We start from the raw sequence: 24,703 nt of genomic DNA, 5'->3' as shown, positions 1-24,703 counted from the left end.
CTGGTCTTTCTTTCTCTCTCTTTGTTTCCTTCTCTCTCTCTCACCCTCCCCTTCTCTCTTTATCTTTCTCTCTCTTTCCGTTTCTTTCTTTCTCTCCCTCCCTCTATCTTTGTCTGTTTCCTTCTCTCTCTCTCTCTTTCCTCTCTCTTTGTGTTTCTTTCTCTCTCTCTGCGTGTGTTTTTTTCCCTCCCTCTATCTCTCTTTCTGGTCTTTCTCTCTCTCTCTTTGTTTCTCTCTCTCTCTCTCTCCCTCCCCCTTCTCTCCTTATTTTTATCTCTCTTTCTTTCTTTCTCTCCCTCCTTCTCTCTTTATCCCTTTCCATTTCTTTCTCTCCCTCCCTCCCTCTATCTTTTTCTGTTTCCTTCTCTTTCTCTCTCTCTCTCTCTTTCTGGTCTTTCTCTCTCTCTCTCTTTGTTTCTTTCTCTCCCTCCCTCCCCCTTCTCTCTTTCTCTTTCTTTCTCTGACAGTTAGCCTTCATACGATTTTCACTTTTGTGTCTGTAAGAGGATATTTCCAAAGATACCAAAGGAATCACGGGGTGAGAGGGTCTCCCGCCCTTTCTTTCGTTGGACGGACAGTTATCCTCTTCCACAGAGTTTTTATTATATTGATTGATTGATTTTGTGCAATACACAACAATACCCAATGAACGCTATAGAGGTTATACTCAAGTAAAATAAATTACAGACAGAATAGAAGTGAGAATTTAGGAATGGAATATATCAATTAGATTAGAGAATAGAAGGATATTATGAGAGTGGTATAAGAAGAATAGAAGAATAGTAGATACGATATATGACATATAGGAGAGACAAAAGGACAGGGGACGGGGGGCACGCTGGTGCACTTATACACACCCCTATCTATCTATCTATCTATCTATCTATCTATCTATCTATCTATCTATCTATCTATCTATCTATCTATCTACCTACCTACCTACCTACCTATCTATATCTATCTATCTATCTATCTATCTATCTATTTATTTATTTTATTTGTTTATTTTGTCCAATGCACAATACATATTGAAGTAATATATATAAAGATAATATGTAAAAAATAGAGAAGATATATGAAAGGAAGAAAATATATATGATATATGAGACAAAGATAATTGGACAGGGGACGGAAGGCACACTAGTGCACTTATGTACGCCCATTACTGACCTCTTAGGAACCTGGGGAGGTCAATCGTGGAGAGTCTAAGGGAGAAATGTTGGGGGTTAGGGGTTGACACTATTGAGTCCGGTAATGAATTCCACACTTCGACAACTCAATTGTTAAAGTCATATTTTTTACAGTCAGGTTTGGAGCGATTAATATTACGTTTGAATCTGTTGCGTGCTCTTGTGTTGTTGCGGTTGAAGCTGAAGTAGTTGTTGACAGGCAGGATGTTGCAGCATATGATCTTGTGGGCAATACTTAGGTTGTGTTTTAGGCGTCGTAATTCTAAGCTTTCTAGACCCAGGATTGTTAGTCTATTTTCGTAGGGTATTCCGTTTGTTTGTTTGTATTTATTTGTTGTTTCAATATCCCAGCAGCCTCGTCCCACTCGTGTTGTGTGGGTGGGGTTTTTTGTTGTTGTTGTTGTTTTGGCGATTCCATGTCTCGGTTGGAAACGTGCGCGCTCCATTCCCACGGAGAAGAAAAGCCGAGCGACGCAGCAACGAAGAGGTTAAGGAGAGGGGCAATTTGCCCGTAGTCAAAATGGCGGTCGGAGAAAACGAGAAGGAGGCCTTCAAAGTCTCGCGTAGCTGAGCGAAGCCCGCGAGAGAGACGAGAGGCTGGGACTTGGCGGGGTTACCAAGGCAACGGTAAGGCCTAGCAACTAAACCCGGAGGCTGAACTCGCTTTATCTGCGGGCGAAAAACGGGTACGCTGTACGGTGCGGGTGGGGGCGGTGTCGCTTGTAGGGCAAGAGAGCATTTTGAGGCGGCAACGAGAAAGCCAAAGCTGCTGTAAAATGTGGCTACGTTCACACGACACGCGGAGTGGACGCGGGTGGGCTGGGCTGGAGCTTTGGTGGGGTCATGTGGACAGGGATCTCAGCCGGATTGGTTGATTTGAGCCTCCCTGCAAAAAACCCTTAAATTATTAACCCGTGTTAAGAGATACCAAAAAAACAAACCCCAACCTGGAGGAACGTGGGGAGTGAAAACTGGCCAGAATGGGCTCCGCTTCAGGGACTTTGGAGCGGTTTACATGCTCTCAGTAGGTCTCATGCTTTCAGCCGCCTCCCTTTTCTTCAGCCACCTCCCATTCTGCAACAACGACCCTACGAGGTAGGGCAGCCAAAAGAAAAGTCTGGCCCAAAGTCGCCCCATCGCTTCCATAGATGAGGATGCCCTGTGACTTTGGGAAGGATGTATTTTTTATTATTATTATTATTATTATTATTATTATTATTATTATTATTATTATTATTTTTATTATGATGTCAATACAACACAGCAAACGAGATCACTATGCTGGATTTCGTATTTCATCACCAGTCGGGCGCTTCCCAAGCACCTAGGACTGCGTGATGTAGCGGCGAATTATGTTTGCCGATCCCAGTAAAGGGGCCTTTTGCAATTGAAAGATGGAGATTTTGTCAATTCCGATGGTTTTCAAATGTCCGCTGAGATCCTTGGTACTGCGCCCAGCCTGCCAAGTACCACAGTACCAAAGGATCTCAGCGGACATTTGAAAACCATCAGAATTGACAAAATCTCCATCTGTCAATTGCAAAAGGCCGCTTTTTATTATATATTTATTATTATTATTATTATTATTATTATTGTTGATTAATTTTCCTTTTTTCTCTCTCTCTTTTAGAAAAAAGACCCTTAAAAACGTTCCTGGGTCCCTGAAAAGGGGGAAATCAGCAGCTGGATTTCTGAACCTCAAAGATGGAGGTCCTGTGTAGGCCCTGATTTAAAAAAACGGGTTTGAAGAAACCCCAGGTCTTGGTTGCTCTTGTGATTGTCTGGAGATCGGTGTGCAAAAAAGTAGGTTACCAGGTGGATAAAACAAACGCGCTACAGGTATTCCTTGACTTAACGACTGCAATGGAGCTCTAAATTCCCCTTGCTAAGCGAGACACTTGTTAAGTGAGTTTTACCACAGGGGTTAAGCCGTTATTAATGACCAATATGTTTTAAGATTTGTGGACTTCAACTCCCAGAATTCCTCCTCCAGTCATGCTAGCTCAGGAATGGGAATTTGAATCTCCATGGACACTGATTGTGGATGCAAAGTTTCCCCTACTCCATGAAACTGCCTTAGGGTTCCTGCAGTTCTTGAATTTTAACTTTTGCTATGATGTAGGATGAATGGCTGCAGGAACTAGTCTAATGAAGAAAAGGTCTAGCGGTGACATTTATTTGTTTGTTTGTTTGTTTGTTGTTCTTGCTTGCCGCCCAGCTCCTGAAGGGCTCTGGGTGGCTTCCAATGAATAACAGTCTTCCAATATTTTGGAGGGGCTTCCCAAAGCACCTGAAGGCAGGATAAGAAGCAAGGGATGAAAAAAGATCAGGGAGAGAATTTAGGACAAATTCTTCTTCTTCTTCGGAGAGGGGCGGCATTTATTATTATTATTATTATTTATTGGATTTGTATGCCGTCCCTCTCTGTAGATTTGGGGCGGCTAACAACAGTAGTACAAAACAGCATGTAAATCCAATACTAAAATGGTTAAAAAACCCTTATTTGTTACATACAAACAAACATACCATGCATAAATTGTAAAGGCCTAGGGGGAAAGAATATCTCAGTTCCCCCATGCCTGACGGCAGAGGTGGGTTTTAAGGAGCTTACAAAAGGCGAGGAGGGTGGGGGCAATTCTAATCTCCAGGGGGAGTTGGTTCCAGAGGGCTGGGGCCGCCACAGAGAAGGCTCTTCCCCTGGGTCCCGCCAAATGACATTGTTTTGTTGACAAGACCCGGATAAGGCTCACTCTGGGACCTAACCGGTCGCTGGGATTTGTGCGGCAGAAGGCAGTCTCGTAGATACCCTGGTCCGGTCCGGTGCCAGGGTATCTAATTAATTAATTAATTAATCAATCAATGGAACAGCCTACCTCCAGAAGCTGTGGTTGATCCAAACACTTGAGGTTTTAAAGAAGGGATTGGAAAACCATTTGTCTGAAATGGCATAGGATCCCTTGCTTGAGCAGAAGGGGCTGGACTAGCAGATCTCTGAAGTCCACTCTGTTATTCTGCATTCTGGGTATAGATGTTTTTACCTTGGGCTCTAAAGATTATTTCGGTCTTTCGCAGGAAGGGAGAAGATGCCGTTGGTCAACGGGCTGGTTCCCTCTCGATTTCTGGTCCTTACAGCTCATCTGGTCATTGTCATCACCATCTTCTGGTCCAGGGTGAGAGTCCCCTTCCTCGTTGTTAGTACTCTACATAACAGTTGGGTTAGCAATATACTGTATAAGCAAGCTAACAATGAATGTTTACTATAGCTTTAACAGGTAATGTTGCAAATGGCCATAAGAGGGAGCCAGAAACCATGATTCTCCACTGCACTGCTACGGAGCGTCCAATGTGGGTTATTCTTCAGCCTCATTGGCAGGGACTGAGTTAAAAATTAACATATTTATTATGTCCCGCCCCTTAGCTGCCCCATTAGGTCAGTCTTAAAAACTCAGTCACAGTGCAAAGACTGTGAGTTTGTTCTGTTGTAATCATAGGTTCTTAGGCACTGAACATTGGGATAGAATATTGCTGAAGGGTGATGTTTTAGCCTAATGGGTGCTGTATAAACCTTATTCTTCCTCTATGGAAAGGCAACAAAGTCCAGGCTGAGTAAGCAAGCTGCAGAATCCATGACCACGTGGAAAATAATTAACTTGATATACAGCATGAAGATAACGTATAGGTAACTTCCATATAAGGAAATATATGCCTTACTCGCATTCCTTTGCTAATCACCAGTAAACACACAATCCAGGAAAAGGCAAAGAATGGAGCTTCCGTTAATCATCTGTAGGGAAGTCATGAGAAGGTTGCCTTATACAGCGCATGAGTGAATGGTAGTTGGAGGATGGCTTAATGTGTGTGGCGTTCGCGAATGGGTTATTCTGTACCACATGTTGGGAAAAGTGAAATACAATAAAAGGAGCGATCTCAATACAATAGAGGTCGTCTCATTGAGAAAATTTTCTCTGTTGCTTCATTCTGATGTGGCAATTATGGCATCCTGTGCCTCCCTAGAGGTCAGCGCACTGGGGGAGGGCAGTTTGCCTTCATTGTTCTCTCTCTGTAATAATTTCTAATTAATTGCCTTTATTTCCTTTTTTCACAGGTCCAATGACTGATACCAGATGGACAGAGGATCTTGAGAGCCACTGCCCTCCGGGGTATTGCTCTCCACCTCTTCACTCCCTGAGAGGCTTCTGCTCTCCGGAAGCATAGCCTTGATGACGGGGATCGCTGGCTTGGGGTCCCTGACGTTCACGATCAGCCCTCCCCTTCAGCACCCTCCAGGTGCCTGCATCCAGCGACAACGAACTTGCCCCTCGAGCAATGCAGCAAGTCCGGATCAGCTGTTTGTCGCCTCCGTTTACCTTCACTTGCTGATAGAGCGGCTGCTGGAGCGAGAGGGAAGCCGAACCGGGCTAGTATCACCGACAATTAAGAGTTCGGTACTTTTGCCTTTCCCGCCCAAAGTTGCGCCCGCCATTTTGGGGGCGTTTCTGGGCGAAACGGATCCGCGGGGCTGCTGACAAATAGCGCCTGCCATTTTGGATTACAAATTTGCCCATGACATCGCATGCTTTGGTTGGGCGTTTCTATGGCAACTGGAGCAGAGGGCCAACCCCCTTGCTAGGCAGAGGCCAGTAATTGGGAGGCCAGGAGGTGACGAGCAGACCAGAGCCTCAAAGAGGCTCGCGGGCACATGCACACCGCCATTTTTGTCAGAGCCTCTGCTCGAACGTGTCGTGCGCCTTTCTCTCCATTGTTTTTCATCGGTGAGTCCATCCTTCTCACTATGTTGCAGTCTCAAGCCAAACCGAGTGAGCCTGCTGCTGTCCAGGAGAAGGGAAAGGACCATGCCTCCAAGACTAAAAGTAAGAACTCTCAATCCTCTACAGCTTTGAAAGAGGCAGAGAAAAAAAATCAAGGCCCTTGAGGCCCAACTGGAGGCAGCACGAAACAGGTCTGGGACTAGCCCAACGGCTAGCGTCCTCCCTACCCAGCAACTGAGCCCCTCAGCCCCAGCTACCTTGCCAACTTTACCCTACGAAAGGCCCACCTTTAATAGGCCAGGATATCTGTCTCCAGATCGTCCACTAAGCGTCCCTTTACTCTCTGAAGGGGCCCAAAGTCCGGAATGGACCAGGCCACCGCCCCAGTCTTGGCAACAACTTGCCCAGCTCCCCCTGCAGCAGCAACATTCACTCCAACTGCAGCAGGATTTCGTGGCCCTATGGACTCTTGGCAAACCATGTCCCCATCACTACAGGACATGATTGCCTCAGCCTATTCACAAGGCATTGCGCTTGGGGCACAGCAGCGCCCACTCCAGGTACCACCACGTACCAGTCGCCAAGACCTCTGGGCAGCACCAGCTCCACCCCCCTCTCAGCATGACTCCTTCCAGGAGGAACAGATGCCACAGACCCGGAAGATGATCTTTCCGATGACGAAAGGAACCTGCCTGAGCATCCTGCCTTGGCTGGTCTCTTTAAACCATCCTTTTACCGCATCTTACTAAATAAGGCAAAGCAAATGGTGGCATTAGAAACCACTGGCAGGCCAATATGTGGTCATACTACCTGCTGTCCGACTTCACCGTATCTCAGACAGACTCGGAGCACATACCCTCGTCTTCCATTTTCACTGACAACATAAAAAGGCCTTGGCAACACCCGGCCACAGCACTAGGACCTTCTGCGCTAGACAAGAGGTTTTACACCTTCGATCCAGACATAGAGGACCTGCTTCAATATCCATCAGTGGACACCCCCGTGATGGCACTGGTATCCAACGCCTTGGTACCGTCGGACATGGTGGACGGTTTAAGGCCCGACGACAGGAAGGCGGAGAACCTAACCAGAAAGATACACCACCTGTCTGCATGGTCCCTAAGAGCAGCTACGGCTGCATCCTTTTTTAACAGAGCATCCATCCTGTGGCTATAGGACATCCTACCCAGACTAGGCCCGGAAGATACCTGTCTACGGCAGGATATTAACAAACTTATTGCAACTACCAAATTTTCAGTGGACGCAACCTTAACGGCAGCCATGTTTTCTTCTCGAGCCCTCACAACGAATCTTTCATCCCGTCGTTTGCAGGTCCTGGCAAGCAGATATAAAGTCGAAGTGGCGCCTGACCACAGCACCCTACCAAGGATCAAATCTCTTTGGCGAATCCTTGGATAAAGTACTGATAGAAGATAAGGATAAGAAGAAGATATTACCAAGGTCGGCCAGGAGACAGGATAGAAGGGGGATGCCTTACTTCAGAAGGCAGCCCTTTCGTGCAGACCCTTCTCTGACTGTGCCCCCAGTCGCCAGGACCTATGGGCAGGGTCCTACAACCAATCGTCCTACAGATCTGACAGGATCGGATATGGAGACAGGACCAGACCGTTCCAACAGCCCCGAAGGTCCTTCAGAGTGTCCAGCAGAGGGGGATATTGTAGACAGAAGTGACTCCCTAGAAGGGATCCCCATTGATGGTCGGTTACAGTCCTTCATCGAATCTTGGGAGGCTATATCTACAGACGCTTGGGCATTGGACACCATGGCAAATGGCCTGCAGATAAATTTCCTACAGACCCCTCCAAACAGGTTCATACAATGCCCAACTCTAACCAATCTGAAGAAGCGAATTCTTCTGGCTCAAGAAGTCAACCATTTACTGCACACGGGGGCAATAGAACCAGTACCATCAATACAACAAGGACAGGGGTTTTACTCCATAGTCTTTGTGGTTCCTAAAGCCTCCGCCGGAAGCCGTTTAATCCTGAATCTTCGACAGCTGAATGTATACGTCCGCTATCAGAGATTCAAGATGCACTCTCTCCGCACCATCCAGGTGTCCATTTGGCAACAGGACTGGATGACTTCCATCGATCTCAAAGAGGCATATCTGCCTGTTCCAGTCCACCCACAACATCGCCGCTTCCTCCATTTCTATTTCAAGGATCAACACCTTCAATACCAAGCCATGCCCTTTGGTTTGCCATCAGCCCCGAGGGTATTCACCAAGCTCCTCGATGTACTGATGGCCGACCTCCGGATGCATTCATTAACGCCTGCTTGCTTACCTGGATGATATCATTGACCTGTCCAGGAGCGCACAGCAAGCCCAGAGAGATCTGACAGAAACCATCAAGTCCTTGAAACTCCACGGCTTCACAATCAATTACGACAAAAGTCACCTAGAACCAACTCGGTACCTACGCTATCTGGGTACCATGATAGACACAACAGAATGCAGAGTCCTCCTTTCAGCAGAAAGGCAGAAGAAAATCATAGCTACGGTGGCCTATCTACAACATCACAACAGGATGACCATAGCATTTGGTTTCCAGTCACAATTCAAAGTGTTGGTAATGACCTTTAAAGCCCTTCATGGCATTGGACCAGAATACCTCCGGAACCGCCTTCTACTGCACGAATCCCAGTGGCCGATAAGGTCCCACAGAGTTGGCCTTCTCCGGGTCCCGTCGACCAAACAATGTCGTTTGGCGGGCCCCAGGGGAAGAGCCTTCTCTGTGGTGGCCCCGGCCCTCTGGAATCAACTCCCCCCAGAAATTAGAACGGCCCCCACCCTCCTTGTCTTTCGCAAGTTACTCAAGACCCACCTATATCGCCAGGCATGGGGGAACTAAGACATCTCCCCCAGACTTTCTTATATTTTATGTTTGGTATGTATGTGTTGTATGGTTTTTAATGGTTGGGGTTTTTTAATGTAATTTTATTATTAGATTTGTTTCATTATTATACTGGCTTTTTTTTTTACTATTCTGAGCCGCCCCGAGTCTTCGGAGAGGGGCGGCATACAAATCAAATCAAATAAATAAATAAATAAATTCCTATCACAACTACTAGGACTGTTCATTTCCTGCATAGGCATTGTGCCAAGGGCTCGACTCCACGCCCGCCCGCTGCAGTGATTCCTGCTCCCCTTTCAAAGGGCACGAGCCAGTCACTCCAAGCGAAAAATAACAATAACCACAGATGTCTGCCACTCCCTACTTTGGTGGACTTCCTCAGCTCTAACCAAGGGGTCACCCTTTCTCTACCACCAGGAGGTGACTATCACTACGGACGCCAGCCTATCGGGCTGGGGAGCTCACTCCAGTTCTCAGGTAGCACAAGGACTCTGGACGTAGGAGGACCTGAGAGGTTTCAACATCAACCTTTTGGAACTCTGGGCAGTGTTCAAGGCGGTACTAAGCTTTGCCGACCTGATTGAGGGACAACATGTCTTAATCATGACAGACAATGTAGCAACTCGGGCAGTTGTGAACCAACAGGGCGGCACGAGATCAGGCCTTCTGATGCAAGAATCCCAAGCCCTCCTTTCTTGGGTGGAGCTACATTTAGCCTCGATCCGCGCGGAACACATTTCAGGAATATCGAACATACAAGCAGACTGGCTGAGTCGCAGGACCCTTGACCCAGGAGAATGGTGCCTGAATTCAGAACTGTTTCAGGAAATTGAGCACCGCTACGGCAAACCTCCTGTGGACCTATTCGCGACCCACCGCAACAACCAGGTTCCGTGGTTTTTCTCCCGATTCCCATCCCCGGGAGCGGAGCAGGTCAACGCCCTCCTTTCCCCATGGCCAAGAGGTCTTCTATATGCCTTCCCACCGATTTGCCTGATTCCCAGACTTGTCATCAAGATCATAATGGAACGAGCAGAGATTCTCCTAGTCGCACCATATTGGCCCAGATGACCATGGTTTCCGGATCTCATGGACCTGTCAATCTCCCCACCATGGATCCTCCCACAACACCAGGTTTCCCTCACCCAAGGGTCAGTAGTCCACCTGGGCCCTCAGTGGTGGAAACTTGCCGTGTGGCAATTGAAGGGGACCGTATGAGAAAGAAACATGTTCCTGACAAGGTCATACATACCATCCAAGCAGCCCGTCGGCCATCAACAACGTGTATTTATCAGGCCGCCTGGGTTGCTTACTGCCGCTTTTGCAAAGCCCAGGGGATACAACTTCAAACGTCTTCCGTGCTCCAACGTCTAGCCTTTTTACAGAAGGGCCTAGCCCCGAACACCCTGCACAGACAGGTGGCGGCCATAGCCACGGTCCTCCGAACCTGATCCCTTATCCCCGATTTCTCAACATCTATGGATAAGGGACTTTTTGAAGGGAGCATCAAACCTTTCTCCACCAGTCATCCATCGCTTCCCATCCTGGGACCTTACTTTAGTACTGCAGGCTCTGACGAATCCTCCATTCTAACCGTTAAGAGACGTTTCACTACTGTTACTGTCTGCCAAAGTGTCCTTCTTAGTGACGATTACTTCGGCACGTAGGGTCTCAGAGCTGTCATCTCTATCTGTCAGACCGGACCTTTGTGCCTTCCACCCTGACAGAGTGACTCTGAGACTAGATCCTTGTTTCATGCCAAAGATCAACTCTAGGTTTCATCGCTCTCAGGACATTGTTCTTCCTGACTTTTGCACTCATGGATCACATCCGTTAGAGCTACGATGGCACAAAGTGGACGTCCGTAGGGCATTAAAAATGTACATACACCGCACTAAGCCCTTTAGGAAGACTGAGTCACTATTCGTCTCCTTCTTCCCATCATCTATGGGCACCAAAGTGTCAGGGAAGACGATCAGCAGATGGATCCGCTACTGCATCATGGAGGCATATGAGGTGAGCTCTACTGCTCTACCAACCGGAGTGAACGCTCATTCCACCAGGAGTGCGGCCACTAGTGCAGCTTGGACCACTCAAGCTCCAATTGAGGACATTTGTCAGGCGGCAACTTGGTCCGCCCCTACAACGTTCATAAGACACTACCGCTTAGATGACTATGCTTCCGCAGAAGCAGCCTTCGGCCAAAGAGTGCTGCAGAGAGTATGCAGTCCAGGGCCCCTGGTCCAGCCTATCCCGCCCTAATTAGTGTGCTTGGGTATATCCCACATTGGACTCTCCGTAGCAGTGCAGTAGAGAAGAACCGTTGGACTTACCTGAACGGTCTTCTCGATGCACTGCGAGGTGCGAGATGTTATTTAAATAATTTCCTGAATTATTTAAACAATTTCCTGAAATTTGCTGTCTCCACCAGGCGGTAGAGTAGCATTTCAAATGCCAGTAGCTGTGAAATGCTGTCATTCAGGGCCAGGGCCCGTGGGCAGGATGGGCCGAACCTCCGCTTTCTCTCAAAAGTTTGAGGGATGGACAGCTGATGAATGCTTCCCTGGGACGGTGTAGACATGCTTGGAGATGGTGGTGGTGGTACTGCTGCCGGTGCTGCTGCTCATGGTGGTGCCGGTGCTGCCGTTGGTGATTCATCATTACCCCTTTGGGGAGAGACAGGTGACCTTGTTGGGGAGGCGTTGGCAGTGGCCGAGGCAGCCACAGCAGAAGAGGAAGACCCAGGCGTTTGAATACTTTTAAGGTATTGTCTCCACTGAAGGTCATGTTTTGAAATCAGGTGCCTGGTCATGCAGCTGGTGCTGGGATTATTAAGATCTCTCCCTCGCTTCAGGGACTGGTGGCCGAGATTGCAAACGACCTTTTTCTTGTCTTCTGTTAACTGCTTGAAAAAATGCCACGCTGGTGAGATTCTTTGTGAGACATGAGGCGTGCTCGGCCCCTGGACACAGTGGGCAGTAGTACCAGCAGACTCAGCGCTGAGGGTTTGCAGCCTTCTCCCTCCGCTTCTGTTGGCTGCCTGGGGCTGTGGGACTGCCACAGCCTCTTCCTCCTCTGAACTCTGTTGGCCTTCGGTCCACGTGGGATCTAGCACCTCATCATCTTCTTCCACCGACTCCTCCCCACTAGCCTCCTTCTCAGACTCTACATTGCAGTAAGCTGCAGGAGCGGGGGATCTGGGTCTCATCATCATCATCGATCGTGGTCTTCCCCGATGATGCCATGGACACCTCCTCTTTCTCCAGCAGAAACTCCTGGCTATCCGGAAGCCCAAGGTCAGCAACTGCTGATTGGGCAGGTGGACGGCCCATGGCATCCCAGTTGCAAGTTTCAGAGAACAGCATTAAAGACTCCGCTGGGTGAGACGGCCTTGCTGCTTTGGAGGGGGGTGATGATTCAGGCACTGAACGCACAGATGTGGTGGAGTGTGTCGAAGGCAATAACAAGGAAAAGGTAGCGCTGCATGCCATGTCATCTCCAACTTCTTCTTCCATCAAACCCAGGCGCCTGCTTGCACCAGAGGAAGGGGTAGGAGACGCAGGTGTTACACGCCCTCTACCTGCCCCTGCAGCACCAGCTCCATCGCCACCACCACCAGCACGGCCATGTCCCTTTTTCACGGCTTTCGTCATGTTTGAAGGCCTGCAGTGACACTGGTCCAAGGAACAGATGAAGGTGCGGCGTTCAGGTGGAACTAGAATTAGAGAAAAAATGCCCTGTAAAACCTAAATGCCCAGGCAGCAGTAGAGCTTTTGTATTAGACAGAAAAACATTAAAATCACAGATACAGGAAGTGGCCCCGTGTTTGACCCAAAATTTCAGAGAGCCACTAGAGCCCTGTCAATTTATTTTTGGGTAAAACAAGGGCCAATTCCTATCTCTGTATCTCTTTCTTCTATCTAATCTGAAGCTTCTAGTGGTCTCTATAAGTTTAATTTTGGGTCAAACACGGGTATGCTATTCTGGGAGTTGAAGTCCATTAATCAAGCATTACCAACGAAAGACTTGTCCAACGTGCAGATTGGGTGGGTGGAAAAAGTTCATGTAGAAGTGATCAATTGAGCCATTCCAGTAATTAAAAAGTGCAATGGCTAACATGTTGAAAGCCGCCCTGACATTAAGAAGAATTGCGGCATAAAAATCAAATAAATAAATAAATAAATAAATATTATTTATTATTATTATTATTTATTATATTTGTATGCCGCCCCTCTCCGTAGACTCGGGGCAGCTCACAACAATAATAGTACAATGTGTAACAAATCTAATAATTAAAAGCCATTAAAAACCCCTTATTTAAAAAGAAACATACACACAAACATACCATGCATAAACTGTAGAGGCCCAGGGGAAATGTCTCAGTTCCCCCATGCCTGGCGGCAGAGGTGGGTTTTAAGAAGTTTACAAAAGGCAAGGAGGGTGGGGGCAGTTCTAATCTCCAGGGGGAGTTGGTTCCAGAGGGCCGGGGCTGCCACAGAGAAGGCTCTTCCCCTGGGTCCCGCCAGATGACATTGTTTAGTTGATGGGACCCGGAGAAGAAATGATAGAAGAAAGAAGATAGGAAATCAAAAAGATGAGATAGATAGATAGATAGATAGATAGATAGATAGATAGATAGATAGATAGATACATACATAGATACATAGATACATAGATAGATATGATACATGATATAGATAAATGATAAAAATGATAGATGAAAGATACATAGGGAGAGATGATGGATGACAAATAGATAGAGAGATTAATAGATATGATAGATGGAGATAGATAGATGAAAGATACATAGGGAGATATGCGAGAGCAATCATGGGCTTCCCCAGGTATGCCCATGTATCACCAACACTCCGCAGTCTGCATTGGTTGCTGATCAGTTTCCGGTCACAATTCAAAGTTTTGGTTATGACCTATAAAGCCCTTCATGGCACCAGACCAGAATATCTCCGGTACCGCCTTCTGCTGCACGAATCCCAGCAACCAGTTAGGTCCCACAGAGTTGGCCTTCTCCGGGTCTCGTCAACTAAACAATGTCATCTGGCGGGATCCAGGGAAGAGCCTTCTCTGTGGTGGCCCCGACCCTGTGGAACCAGCTCTCCCCGGACATTCAAATTGCCCCCATCCTCCTTGCCTTTCGTAAACTTCTTAAGACCCATCTCTGCCGTCAGGCATAGGGGAATTGAGACATCTTCCCCAGGCCTATATAGTTTATGTATGGTATGTTGTGTGTATGTTTTTAAATTATGGGTTTTTCATTTTTTAAATATTAGATTTGTATTTTACATTGTTTTTTACTATTGCTGTGAGGCGCCCCGAGTCTACGGAGAGGGGCGGCATACAAATTTAATAAATTAATAAATTATTAAATTATTAATAATAATAATAGTAGTAGTAGTAATAATGATAGGGGATAGATAGATGACAGACAGACAGATAGATTAGATTAATACATATGATAGATGGAGATAGATGATAGGTAATGATAGATGAAAGATACATAGGGGGATTAGATAGATTGATAGATAGATAGATAGATAGATAGATAGATAGATAGATAGATAGGGAGATAGATAGGGAGATAGATAGATTAGATAAAGAGATATGATAGATGGAGATAGATGATAGGTAATGATAGATGAAAGATATATATGTGTGTATGTGTGCGTATCTTCTGTCATACAGATATACAGATGAGATACAGAGATGATGAAACGATAGATGGATGGATCCATTTTTACATTGAGAAAAGCTTCTCTGCAGCCCTCCAGCCCATCTTGGATGCTTTCAAAATCCCCTGCCCTTTACTCCCCGCCACTCCTGGCAATCCTGCTGGGTTCGTAGGGAAGAATAAGGGGAACCCCATCTATCCATCCATCCATCCATCCCTCCATCCATCCATCCCTCCATCCAGCTAGCCTCTGTCTCCTTCCACCAAACCTCTGCACTCTGGGGAAAAACAAGGGAGAGGCCTGACTTTCACCAAAAAATGCCTAGCACCCCTAGTCATTGGTTCCTGCAGGCCGGCCCTCTTTCCCCTATTTTATTCCATGTTATTCTTTTTTTTTTCCCCTCCAGGAAAACAATGTCCGTGCCTCCCTCCCTCTTCAGTGTACGACAGAAGAATATAACCGCCGAGATACCGAGTGAGTCATTGTACCGCTGCTGCTGCTGTTGTTGCTAAAATCTACCTTTACTGCAGTCAGGGAGCAGCCTGAATTTCAAAATTTGTGTTGAGAGATTTTTTTCTGGGTTCCCGGTGGGTCAACAAAGACAAGAAGCCTTTTTTCCCGGAGTATTCGAAAGAGAGGGCAGTTACAGACATTGCTGTCTTCCAGATTTTTTTTCTCTCTCCACCAGCTGCCAGGACTTTCAGGCCGGTGCCTTTGTCCTTGTGCTAAGGCGAAGAAGGACAAAAGCACCAGCCTGAAGATGACAAGTGGGACTTCGTTGAAACATCACCAGAAATCATAAAATTTCACCTACGAAATACTGTATATTTAATAATAATAATTAATAATAATAATAATTTATTGGGTTTGTATGCCGCACCTCTCCGCAGACTCGGGGTGGCTAACAACAATAATAAACACAACATGTACAATCCAATAATAAAAACAACTAAAAACCCCTATTATAAAACCAAACATACACACAAACATATCATGCATAACTTTTAATGGCCTAGGGGGAAGGAATATCTCAACTCCCCCATGCCTGGCGGTATAAATGAGTCGAGTAGTTTACGAAAGACATGGAGGGTGGGGGCAGTTCTAATCTCCGGGGGGGAGTTGGTTCCAGAGGGCCGGGGCCGCCACAGAGAAGGCTCTTCCCCCGGGGCCCGCCAAACGACATTGTTTAGTCGACAGGACCCAGAGAAGGCCAACTCTGTGGGACCTTATTGGTCACTGGGATTCGTGCGGTAGCAGGTGGTTCCGGAGGTAATCTGGTCCATTGCCATGAAGGGCTTTAAAGGTTATAACCAACACTTTGAATTGTGACCGGAAACTGATCGGCAGCCAATGCAGGCCACGGAGTGTTGAAGAAACGTGGGCTTGCAGGATATTTAATATTTCTTTGGCTTGCAGGATATTTGGGTGTTTTTAAAATAAGCCATGACATGAGGGAAGAAGTCGCAACTTTGCGCCCGAAACATGGTTGGCTGAGGTTAAAAACATCAACCAAAAGAAATATGAAATGTTTTTAAATCTGAAAAGGATTTGTCCACCCATGGTTTAAGTGACGATACTGGCGTTGAATCTCTCGGCACGTTTTCGCTGAAGCGGAGTTTCTCCTCAGTGTGTCTTCTTCACGGGTTTTTCTCTTTCTAGAATGGTGGTGGCGTTGTCCGTAACCCTCGGGCTGTTTGTGGTAGAGCTGGCCGGCTTCCTCTCCGGGGTGTCCATGTTCAACAATGCGCAAAGCCTGCTTTGTATCCTTCCGTAAAGAAAACGGGGATCAGACGGATGGGCTGGGTTGGGCAGAGAGAACATCCCCCACCCCAAAAAAATGTTAGAAAAATGCCTCAGCTGTAGAGGCGAGGGGAGCCCCAAAATTGTGAAAGCAAATTGCCCTCAACTTACAACTGTTCATTTATTAACAACAACATGTGGGGAATGGGGGAAGGGACTTTCAACCTGTCCTCATACCAGTAGTGGGTGCTACCGATTCGGTTGAGGATGGTGCACCGGTAGCGAAAGTTGTGCTATGCGCACAGCTTCTGTTCTCCTGCGTGGGCATGAATGCATCCTGGATCTTATTCTTTTTAATATGTTTGTGAGTGACATAGGGGAAGGTCTGGTAGGGAAAGTTTGCCTATTTGCCGATGACTCTAAAGTGTGCAATAGGGTTGATATTCCTGGAGGGGTCTGTAATATGGTAAATGATTTAGCTTTACTAGATAAATGGTCAAAGCAATGGAAACTGCACTTTAATGTTTCCAAATGTAAAATAATGCACTTGGGGAAAAGGAATCCTCAATCTGAGTATTGTATTGGCAGTTCTGTGTTAGCAAAAACTTCAGAAGAGAAGGATTTAGAGGTAGTGATTTCTGACAGTCTCAAAATGGGTGAGCAGTGTGGTCGGGCGGTAGGGAAAGGAAGTAGGGTGCTTGGCTGCATAGCTAGAGGTATAACAAGCAGGAAGAGGGAGATTGTGATCCCGCTATATAGAGCGCTGGTGAGACCACATTTGGAATAATACTGTGTTCAGTTCTGGAGACCTCACCTACAAAAAGATATTGACAAAATTGAACGGGTTCAAAGACGGGCTACAAGAATGGTGGAAGGTCTTAAGCATAAAACGTATCAGGAAAGACTTCATGAACTCAATCTGTAGAGTCTGGAGGACAGAAGGGAAAGGGGGCATATGATCGAAACATTTAAATATGTTAAATAAGGTTCAGGAGGGAAGTGTTTATCATAGGAAAGTGAACCCAAGAACAAGGGGACACAATCTGAAGTTAGTTGGGGGAAAGATCAAAAGCAACGTGAGAAAATATTATTTCACTGAAAGAGTAGTAGATCCTTGGAACAAACTTCCAGCAGACGTGGTTGGTAAATCCACAGTAACTGAATTGAAACATGTCTGAGATAAACATATATCCATTGTAAGATAAAATACAGAAAATAGTATAAGGGCAGACTAGATGGATCATGAAGTCTTTTTCTGCCGTCAGTCTTCTATGTTTAAAAACACCTACGGTGTAAATTTGCAACTATAAAAAAGCAGGTTAGCATTGATGGGTGATGGCTGCGTCTTGGCCCATTTCCCACGCATCCAAGTCCGAAAGAGGAGGATAATAATAATTTCCTGGATTTGCGGTAGGTCCCATCTGGCTCCCAGGCCCTACGTGACTGTTTCATGGGGGATTAGGGATTAAAGCCGTCAGGAAAGCAAACATCTTGGATTAAAGTCACCTGCTTTTACTAAAGGGATTACTGGTAGTCCTCAGCTTACGACCGTCATGGCGTCCAAAATCCCTGTTGCTGAAGGAGACGGTGGTTAAAGGAGTTTTGTGATGTTTCTGGCCACCATTGTTAAACGAATCGCTGCAGGTGTGAAGTTAGTAACCCGGTTGTTAAGGGAATCTTGCTGCCCCACGGATTTTGCTTGTCGGACAAGTCGCAAAAGGGGATTGTGTGATGACACACACACACCTCCAGGGATGCCGCGACTCGTAAATACGAGCTGGTTTGCCAGGCCCACCATGAATCGGATCATATGACTGGGGGATTACTGCTACGGTCATAGGTGCGAAAAATGGCCATAAGTTACAATTTTGGTGCTGTTTTAACTTTGAACAGTCACTAAATGAATGGTTGTAAGAGAAGGGCTACCTGTATTCCTTTCGGTCTCCTTATTTACCAGCCGTTCAAGTGTTAGGAAGTTTGCTACACAATTGCTTCCCTGATCTAACTTCCTTCCTCCCTCTCTGATTCCTTCCTCCCTAATTCCTTCCTTCCTCTCTGATCCTTCCTTCCTTCCCTCGCTCCCAGATTCATTCTTCCTTCCTCCTTCTTTCCTTCCCTTTCCTCCTTCCTTCCCTCTCCTTCCTCTGTATTTTAACCTCTACTCCCATCCCTTCTTCCATCTTTTTTCCTCTCCATCCTTTCTTCCTTTCGCTTTCCTTCCCTTCTCCTCTTCTCTCCCCTTCCTTCCTTTCTTCCCTCCCTCAATCCTGCTTCAGTCCCTGTTGAGCAGAACCACGCTTTCAACCGCAGTGCCCCAGAGCCAGAGGGATTCCTGGTGCTCTTGCCAAGCGCCAAAAGCCCACCGCGTCCCTCCAAGAGCAGGGTGGGGTGGGTGGGTGGGTGGGTCTGCCTTCCGTCCTTGTTGTGATCCGTGACCGGACCTCCTCCTCTCCCCAAGCCACCTTGGCTCACGCTTCGGCAGGAGTAGCGCTACTCTTCTTCATGTTCGAGCAGTGGGATGGCAGCCTGTACTGGTGGATCTTTGCATTTTGCAGGTTGGCTGTCATCCTCCCTGGAGTCCGAAGCTAGCAAAAGGAGGGGCTGCGTGCGGGGAGGGGCTTAAAGGAGCTGGACAACATAGGTAGACAGTTAGATAGGTAGGTCGGTAAGTTGGTAGATAGTTGATACACACACACACACACACACACACACACATATACGCACACATATAGAGAGAGAGACACAGTATGTCACAGAACTGAGTACACCCACTCACATTTTAGAAATATTTAAAGATATCTTTTCATGTGACACCGATGAAATGACAAATGTACAATGTAAAGTAGTACACAGCTTGTTTATTTATTTATTTATTTATTTATTCATTCATTCATTCAATTTTTATGCCGCCCTTCTCCTTAGACTCAGGGCGGCTTACAACATGTTAGCAATAGCACTTTTTAACAGAGCCCCCAGCCTATTGCCCCCACAATCCAGGGCCTCATTTGACCCACCTCGGAAGGATGGAAGGCTGAGCCAACCTTGAGCCGGTGATGAGATTTGAACTGCTGACCTGCAGATCTACAAGTCAGCTTCAGTGGCCTGCAGTACAGCACTCTACCTGCTGCGCTACCCCGGCTCGTGTAATAGTGTAAATGTGCTGTCCCCCCAAAATAACACACAGCCATTAATGTCTAAACTGCTGGCAACAAAAGCGAGTACTTCTGTGACACACTCCCCACCACTATTTATAGAAAAAGAGCAGCTCGAACCACGCTTTATTCGCAGCAGCACGAAGCCCAAAACACCAGCCTGAAGATGATGAGTGTGATCTCGTTGAAATTTCACAGAAACACTCTTGGTCATACATGGGAAAAGACCCAAACACACCAAAAATTACAATACAAACACACACACAGAAAGAGAGAGAGATATTTACAAAGCTGAAAGGAGATCCTGTGGCCTAGAGGTTAATTCTCTCCCTTATAAACTAGAGGCTACAGGTTCAAATACCAGTGAGGGTATGGCTAGCTAATGAGAGGAAACAAGCTCAAAATAGATCTATACTAGTCTCCATTTTCATTATCAGCAAAAATATGTTACAGTGGCACCTTTACCTAAGAACGCCTCTACTTTAAGAACTTTTCTAGATAAGAACCGGGTGTTCAAGATTTTTTTGCCTCTTCTTAAGAACCATTTTCTACTTAAGAACCTGAGCCTGGAAAAATTTCCCAGGAAATTTGAGAGCGGCACGAAGACCCGGCCAGTTTCCTGCCATTCCCCCTTTAATCCAGGACATCTCAGGCTTTTCTGGGCTGCCAGAGGAGCCTTTCCATGGTGCTTAAGGAGGCTTTGGCAGCCCAGAGCAAATGGAGCGTTTTCCTTTCTCTGGGCGCTTGGAGAGGGAATAAACCACTTCGCTGTGGTGACTCCTTTGCGCTGCCTCCCATACAGCTGGCACGAGATTGCCTTCTGGAGCATCTGGGCCCGGAAAGGCAAAAGGGGGCGCTTCACTCTGGCTGGATCAACTCGGCTTCAGCCAAACTGAGGAGTCACCACAGTGAAGGAAAGCCGCTGGCTACAAAGCGAGAGGAGAGGGGAGCCCTTCAGCATGGGAAGGAAAAGGAAGCAGGTAGCAGAAGCCGCCGCTTTTCAGTCAAAGGAGTGGGTGGTTCCCCCCTCTCACCTGCCTGGGTTTCTCTCTCTGGCGCATTGGATGGGAGGCAGCCTCCCGCCAGTTGTCCTCCTCGCCGCCCTAGAGTCCCTCTTTTTTTCTTTTAAGCCTTAAATTTTTGGATTTTTTTGATTCACCTCACCTTCCTTCAGAAGTGACTGTCCACCTCCTCTTCTTCCTCCTCCTCCCACCCAAATTCCAAGCTTTTATTTCTTTCCTAATGGGTTTGCACGCATTATTTCCGTTTACATTGATTCCTATGGGAAAAATGGCTTCTACTTACAAACTTTTCTACTGAAGAACCTGGTCATGGAACGAATTAAGTTCTTAAGCAGAGGTACCACTGTACATGTAACATTTTTGCTGATAATGAAAAGGAAGGGAGACTAGTATAGATCTATTTCAAGCTATTTCGACAGGAAAATAAACATATAATAATTCTGATTCTGTATGGCACTAAAACATACCCTTTGGCTTAGCCATTTGTCTGGATCAGGCCTTTGGGATAATCCATCTTTAACCCTTGCAGCATGATTAGTTTCTACTTTTGAAGACTTTTTTTCCTCTGCCCCCATCACCCTGTCCCCTATTCCACACAAATTCTAAAGCCCCGGGGAGTTCGTTTCGTGTGAACAACTGAGGACAGCAGACCTGTTTTCAGGGCAGGAACCATGATCTTCATTGAATGGCCCCATAATCCCTTGTGGGGGGTAGATTCTTGGGGTAACTGAATATGAGCTGAGTGTTTCAATGGCCAGATGCCCTTCCTGCCGCCAATGCGGAGTTAACATTTAGCAGATATATTCTCATGGTTGCCCAGAGAGAGAGAAATATCAGCTTCTGCCTAGGATCAAACTCACAGCCTCCTGATTATGAGGCAAGAGCTTAGCCTCTAAGCCACCGCACCACCCTTCCAAGGCAGGAATTGATTTTTTTAAAAAAATACATTTGAAACAAATCCCTTCATTGATTTTTCCCTGACGGTGTCCTTGTTAGCGTTGGCCGCCCACTGCAGCGCTTCCATCTGCCTCTCTTTCTTCGTCTTTGAGCGCTGGGAGACGGTCACGTACTGGTACATCCTGGGCTTTTGCAGGTAGCCACCTGTTCCCGCACGGCCACCAATTTTGCAGGGCTTTGGACTTGCCCAATTTGGGAAGAGGGGGGGGGACGCTCTTCTTTCGGGTACTGATCCTCCCCCCCCCCCCCCCCGTGTTTTTGTCCCTTCTGCCCCAGTGCCTTGCCTGCTGCGGTCGAGATCTTCCTGTTTGTCTCCGTCTTCGGACTCAAGAAGAAGCCGTTGTGAGAAGGAGGACGAGGGCGATGACCTCTGGCTAAAAAGGGACTTCTCGTTCAGATGATCGCAGCTTTTGGCTTTCAGCTCCATCTTCAGCTCACCCTGCGATGGACAAAAAAAGCGGTCGGATCTTCTGCAGACCTCTGATTCCTTCCAGGGAAGATCTCTTAGTATTGTATCTGACGCCAGTCCTGTATTTCAACAAGGGCAGTATTGATCAACCTTGGCAGCTTTTTAAGATGGAAGCTTCTTGAACAAGAAGTGAAATGTCTTCAAAGAAAAACAGGACAGTCCAGTTGCCTCTTGAAAAGGCACTTTGGGACTTTTAAGATGGATGGGCTTTCTTTCTTTCCTTCCTTCCTTCCTTCTATCCATCCATCCATCCATTCTGTCCCGATAATGAGCCCCCAAAGAAATAGGTCCACACGCATGGAGTTGACAAGATTTAAGCATATAATTTCTAATAGTTTACTAGCAAAGAGTTTAACTGTACAAAATATATCAGCAAAAGCAATGTTTCAGTCCATTGCTGCAGTGGCTGTTAATTAAAGTCTCGGGCAGAAAGTGAAAACTCCACAAATAGTTTTATTTGATCCAGTCTCTAATTAACAGGACTCACACTGAATTTGCAAGAAGCTTGAAGACAAAGAGTTTTCCATTTCTTAATTTGTAAATCACAGAAATAATCCACAAGCACAATCCGATAGCTCTCATATTTGAACGTTGACTTCCTCAATCACTTGTCACAAGACTCACCCTTATGTAGCCAAAAGGCGTGGCCAAGTGTTCCATAGATCTATTCACGCGGAGACTTCTTCCTGCTCAGCCACTCCTGCTTTCTGACAGTCCTGCGTACTCAGGCATCAAGAAGAGGTTCTCATGGGCACCTCTGGAGGTGCTACAGGCCCTGGTTGGCTTCCAGCCTCTGACACCACATCCTCTCTGACCTCCTCGCTATCCGACTCGAGTTCTAAGTGGCCTAGGATACCTACACACACACCCGTCTCTCGATCCTCAGAATCCGTGATCAGCCGAGTGGGACGCGGACGGGCCACAATACCATCCATCCGTTCACTACGTCTTTTCTTCTGTGCCACAGGTGCTTTTTCAAGAGGCAAAGGGACTTTGTGGTTTGTCTTTGAAGACGTTTCGCTTCTCACCCAAGAAGCTTCTTCAACTCTGGCCGTTGGTGGGGAAAGTAAGGATTTACACTCCCTGCAGACAGCTGGTCATTTGCATTCTTTTTAAGAGAGCCGTTGAGGTCACTTGGAGATTTGTCTGCATCCTCGGGGTGACCTGAGTGGGGCAAATGGGTGTGGAATTGTTGAAAGGAGCTGTGTGGTGGAGCTGGGTGTTTTCCACTCCCTGTTGAACACAGCTGCAGGCATCTCACCTCGCAGACAAATCTCCAAGTGGCCTCAAGGTCTCTAAAAATGATGCAAATGATGACCAGCTATCCGTAAGGCATATAAATCCTTCCATTCCCCACCATCCAGTCAGAGCTGAAGAAGCTTCTTGGATGAGAAGCGAAACATCTTCAAAGAAAAAAACCTGTTCTTTCCGGTCGGGTCACGATCAGAAATAAAGAGCGACACACATGCTGTCCAAAATTTGATCATAGGCAAAATCTATTGTTAAATTGAGTTCATGCAATAAACTGGTTGGCTCTAAGGAGTTTTCACGCTGGCAGCCGAAGATAAGAAGCCAGGGCTGTGAGCCAGAGAGAGTCATAAATCTTGAAGTTTTTATTTATTTATTTTTTTTATTATTTAGATTTGTATGCCGCCCCTCTCCGCAGACTCGGGGCGGCTCACAACAAAGTGAAAAACAATTTACGACAAATCTAAATTACTGTTTAAAAATATTTTAAAAACCCCATTTACTAAACAAACATACATCCAGACATACCATTCATAAATTGTATATGCCCGGGGGAGATGTCTCAGTTCCCCCATGCCTGACGACAAAGGTGGATCTTAAAGAGCTTACGGAAGGCAAGGAGAGTAGGGGCGGTTCTAATCTCCGGGGGGAATTGGTTCCAGAGGGCCGGGGCTGCCACAGAGAAGGCTCTTCCCCTGGGGCCGGCCAACCGACATTGTTTAGTTGACGGGACCTGGAGAAGGCCCACTCTGTGGGACCTAATCGGTCGCTGGGATTCGTGCGGCAGCAGGCGGTCTCGGAGATATTCTGGTCCAGTGCCATGAAGGGCTTTAAAGGTGATAACCAACACTTTGAATTGTGACCGGAAATTGATCGGCAACCAATGCAGACTGCGGAGTGTTGGTGAAACATGGGCATACCTAGGTAGGCCCATGACTGCTCTCGCAGCTGCATTCTGCACGATCTGGAGTAGTAGCTTGACAAAACTTAAAGTTCAATGGAAACTCAGCAGCTCATGAAACAGGCATGAATAAAAGTCTGTGAAAGCAGAAAAATCTCTCGGCTTCGATTCACTGAAGTATAATCAACTTGTTAATTATACTTCTTGCATTGATCAGTTTACATTTGAGATTGAATTTGTGTTCAGGTTTGAAATTCAATTGAATTGAGTTAATACAGTAGTACCCCTAGATACGAGCATAATTCCTTCCAGAAGGGAGCTTGTATGTCGAGGCAACTCGTATCTGGAACAAATCGCTTTAGACTTTGTTTTCCCCCTCCGAGATAACCAAAAGCAAGGATTCTTGCGCCACCTAGTGGACACTCGGCTTGTATCCCGAATTTGAGCTTGGGACTGGAACAGAAATGTCCCCTCGTGGCTCGTATCTTGAAATACTCCCATGTAGAGCAGCTTGTATCTAGAGGTACTACTGTACTGGATTGAATTGAGGTGGTATTGATTGAATTGAGAATTGATTGAATTGAGGTAGTATTGGATTGAATTGAGTTAGCCGCTGGACTGTTATCTCTACATGAATTGGGCTTGTATAAATGATGCTTTCTATATAAAAGTATTGATTTGAAATATCA

General features: G+C 46.6%; 1 protein-coding gene across 4 annotated transcripts; it reads left to right on the top strand.

Annotated features, from left to right (window-relative positions):
• Positions 1-1,777: 1,777 nt before the first annotated feature.
• Positions 1,778-24,703, top strand: TMEM107 (transmembrane protein 107). 4 transcript variants are annotated; one of them, XM_070729363.1, is made up of 7 exons: positions 1,778-1,817; positions 2,821-2,993; positions 4,263-4,360; positions 14,932-14,999; positions 16,185-16,285; positions 21,436-21,532; positions 21,673-23,459. In XM_070729363.1, exons 3-7 carry the CDS (start codon positions 4,274-4,276, stop codon positions 21,740-21,742), a joined length of 423 nt encoding a protein of 140 aa, XP_070585464.1. In that variant the 5' UTR covers positions 1,778-1,817; positions 2,821-2,993; positions 4,263-4,273; the 3' UTR covers positions 21,743-23,459. The 4 variants fall into 4 exon arrangements, with proteins under 4 accessions (XP_070585464.1, XP_070585463.1, XP_070585462.1 ...); XM_070729362.1 differs by lacking the exon at positions 21,436-21,532 and adding an exon at positions 18,724-18,820 and having other exon boundaries at positions 1,800-1,876; positions 21,673-24,703; XM_070729361.1 differs by having other exon boundaries at positions 1,809-1,876.

The sequence above is a fragment of the Erythrolamprus reginae genome, chromosome Z (assembly GCF_031021105.1).
Source record: "Erythrolamprus reginae isolate rEryReg1 chromosome Z, rEryReg1.hap1, whole genome shotgun sequence".
In the NCBI taxonomy this organism is placed as follows: domain Eukaryota; kingdom Metazoa; phylum Chordata; class Lepidosauria; order Squamata; family Dipsadidae; genus Erythrolamprus; species Erythrolamprus reginae.
The sequence above is the reverse complement of the archived record's forward strand: the minus strand, read 5'-3'. Positions and strand labels throughout refer to the sequence as shown.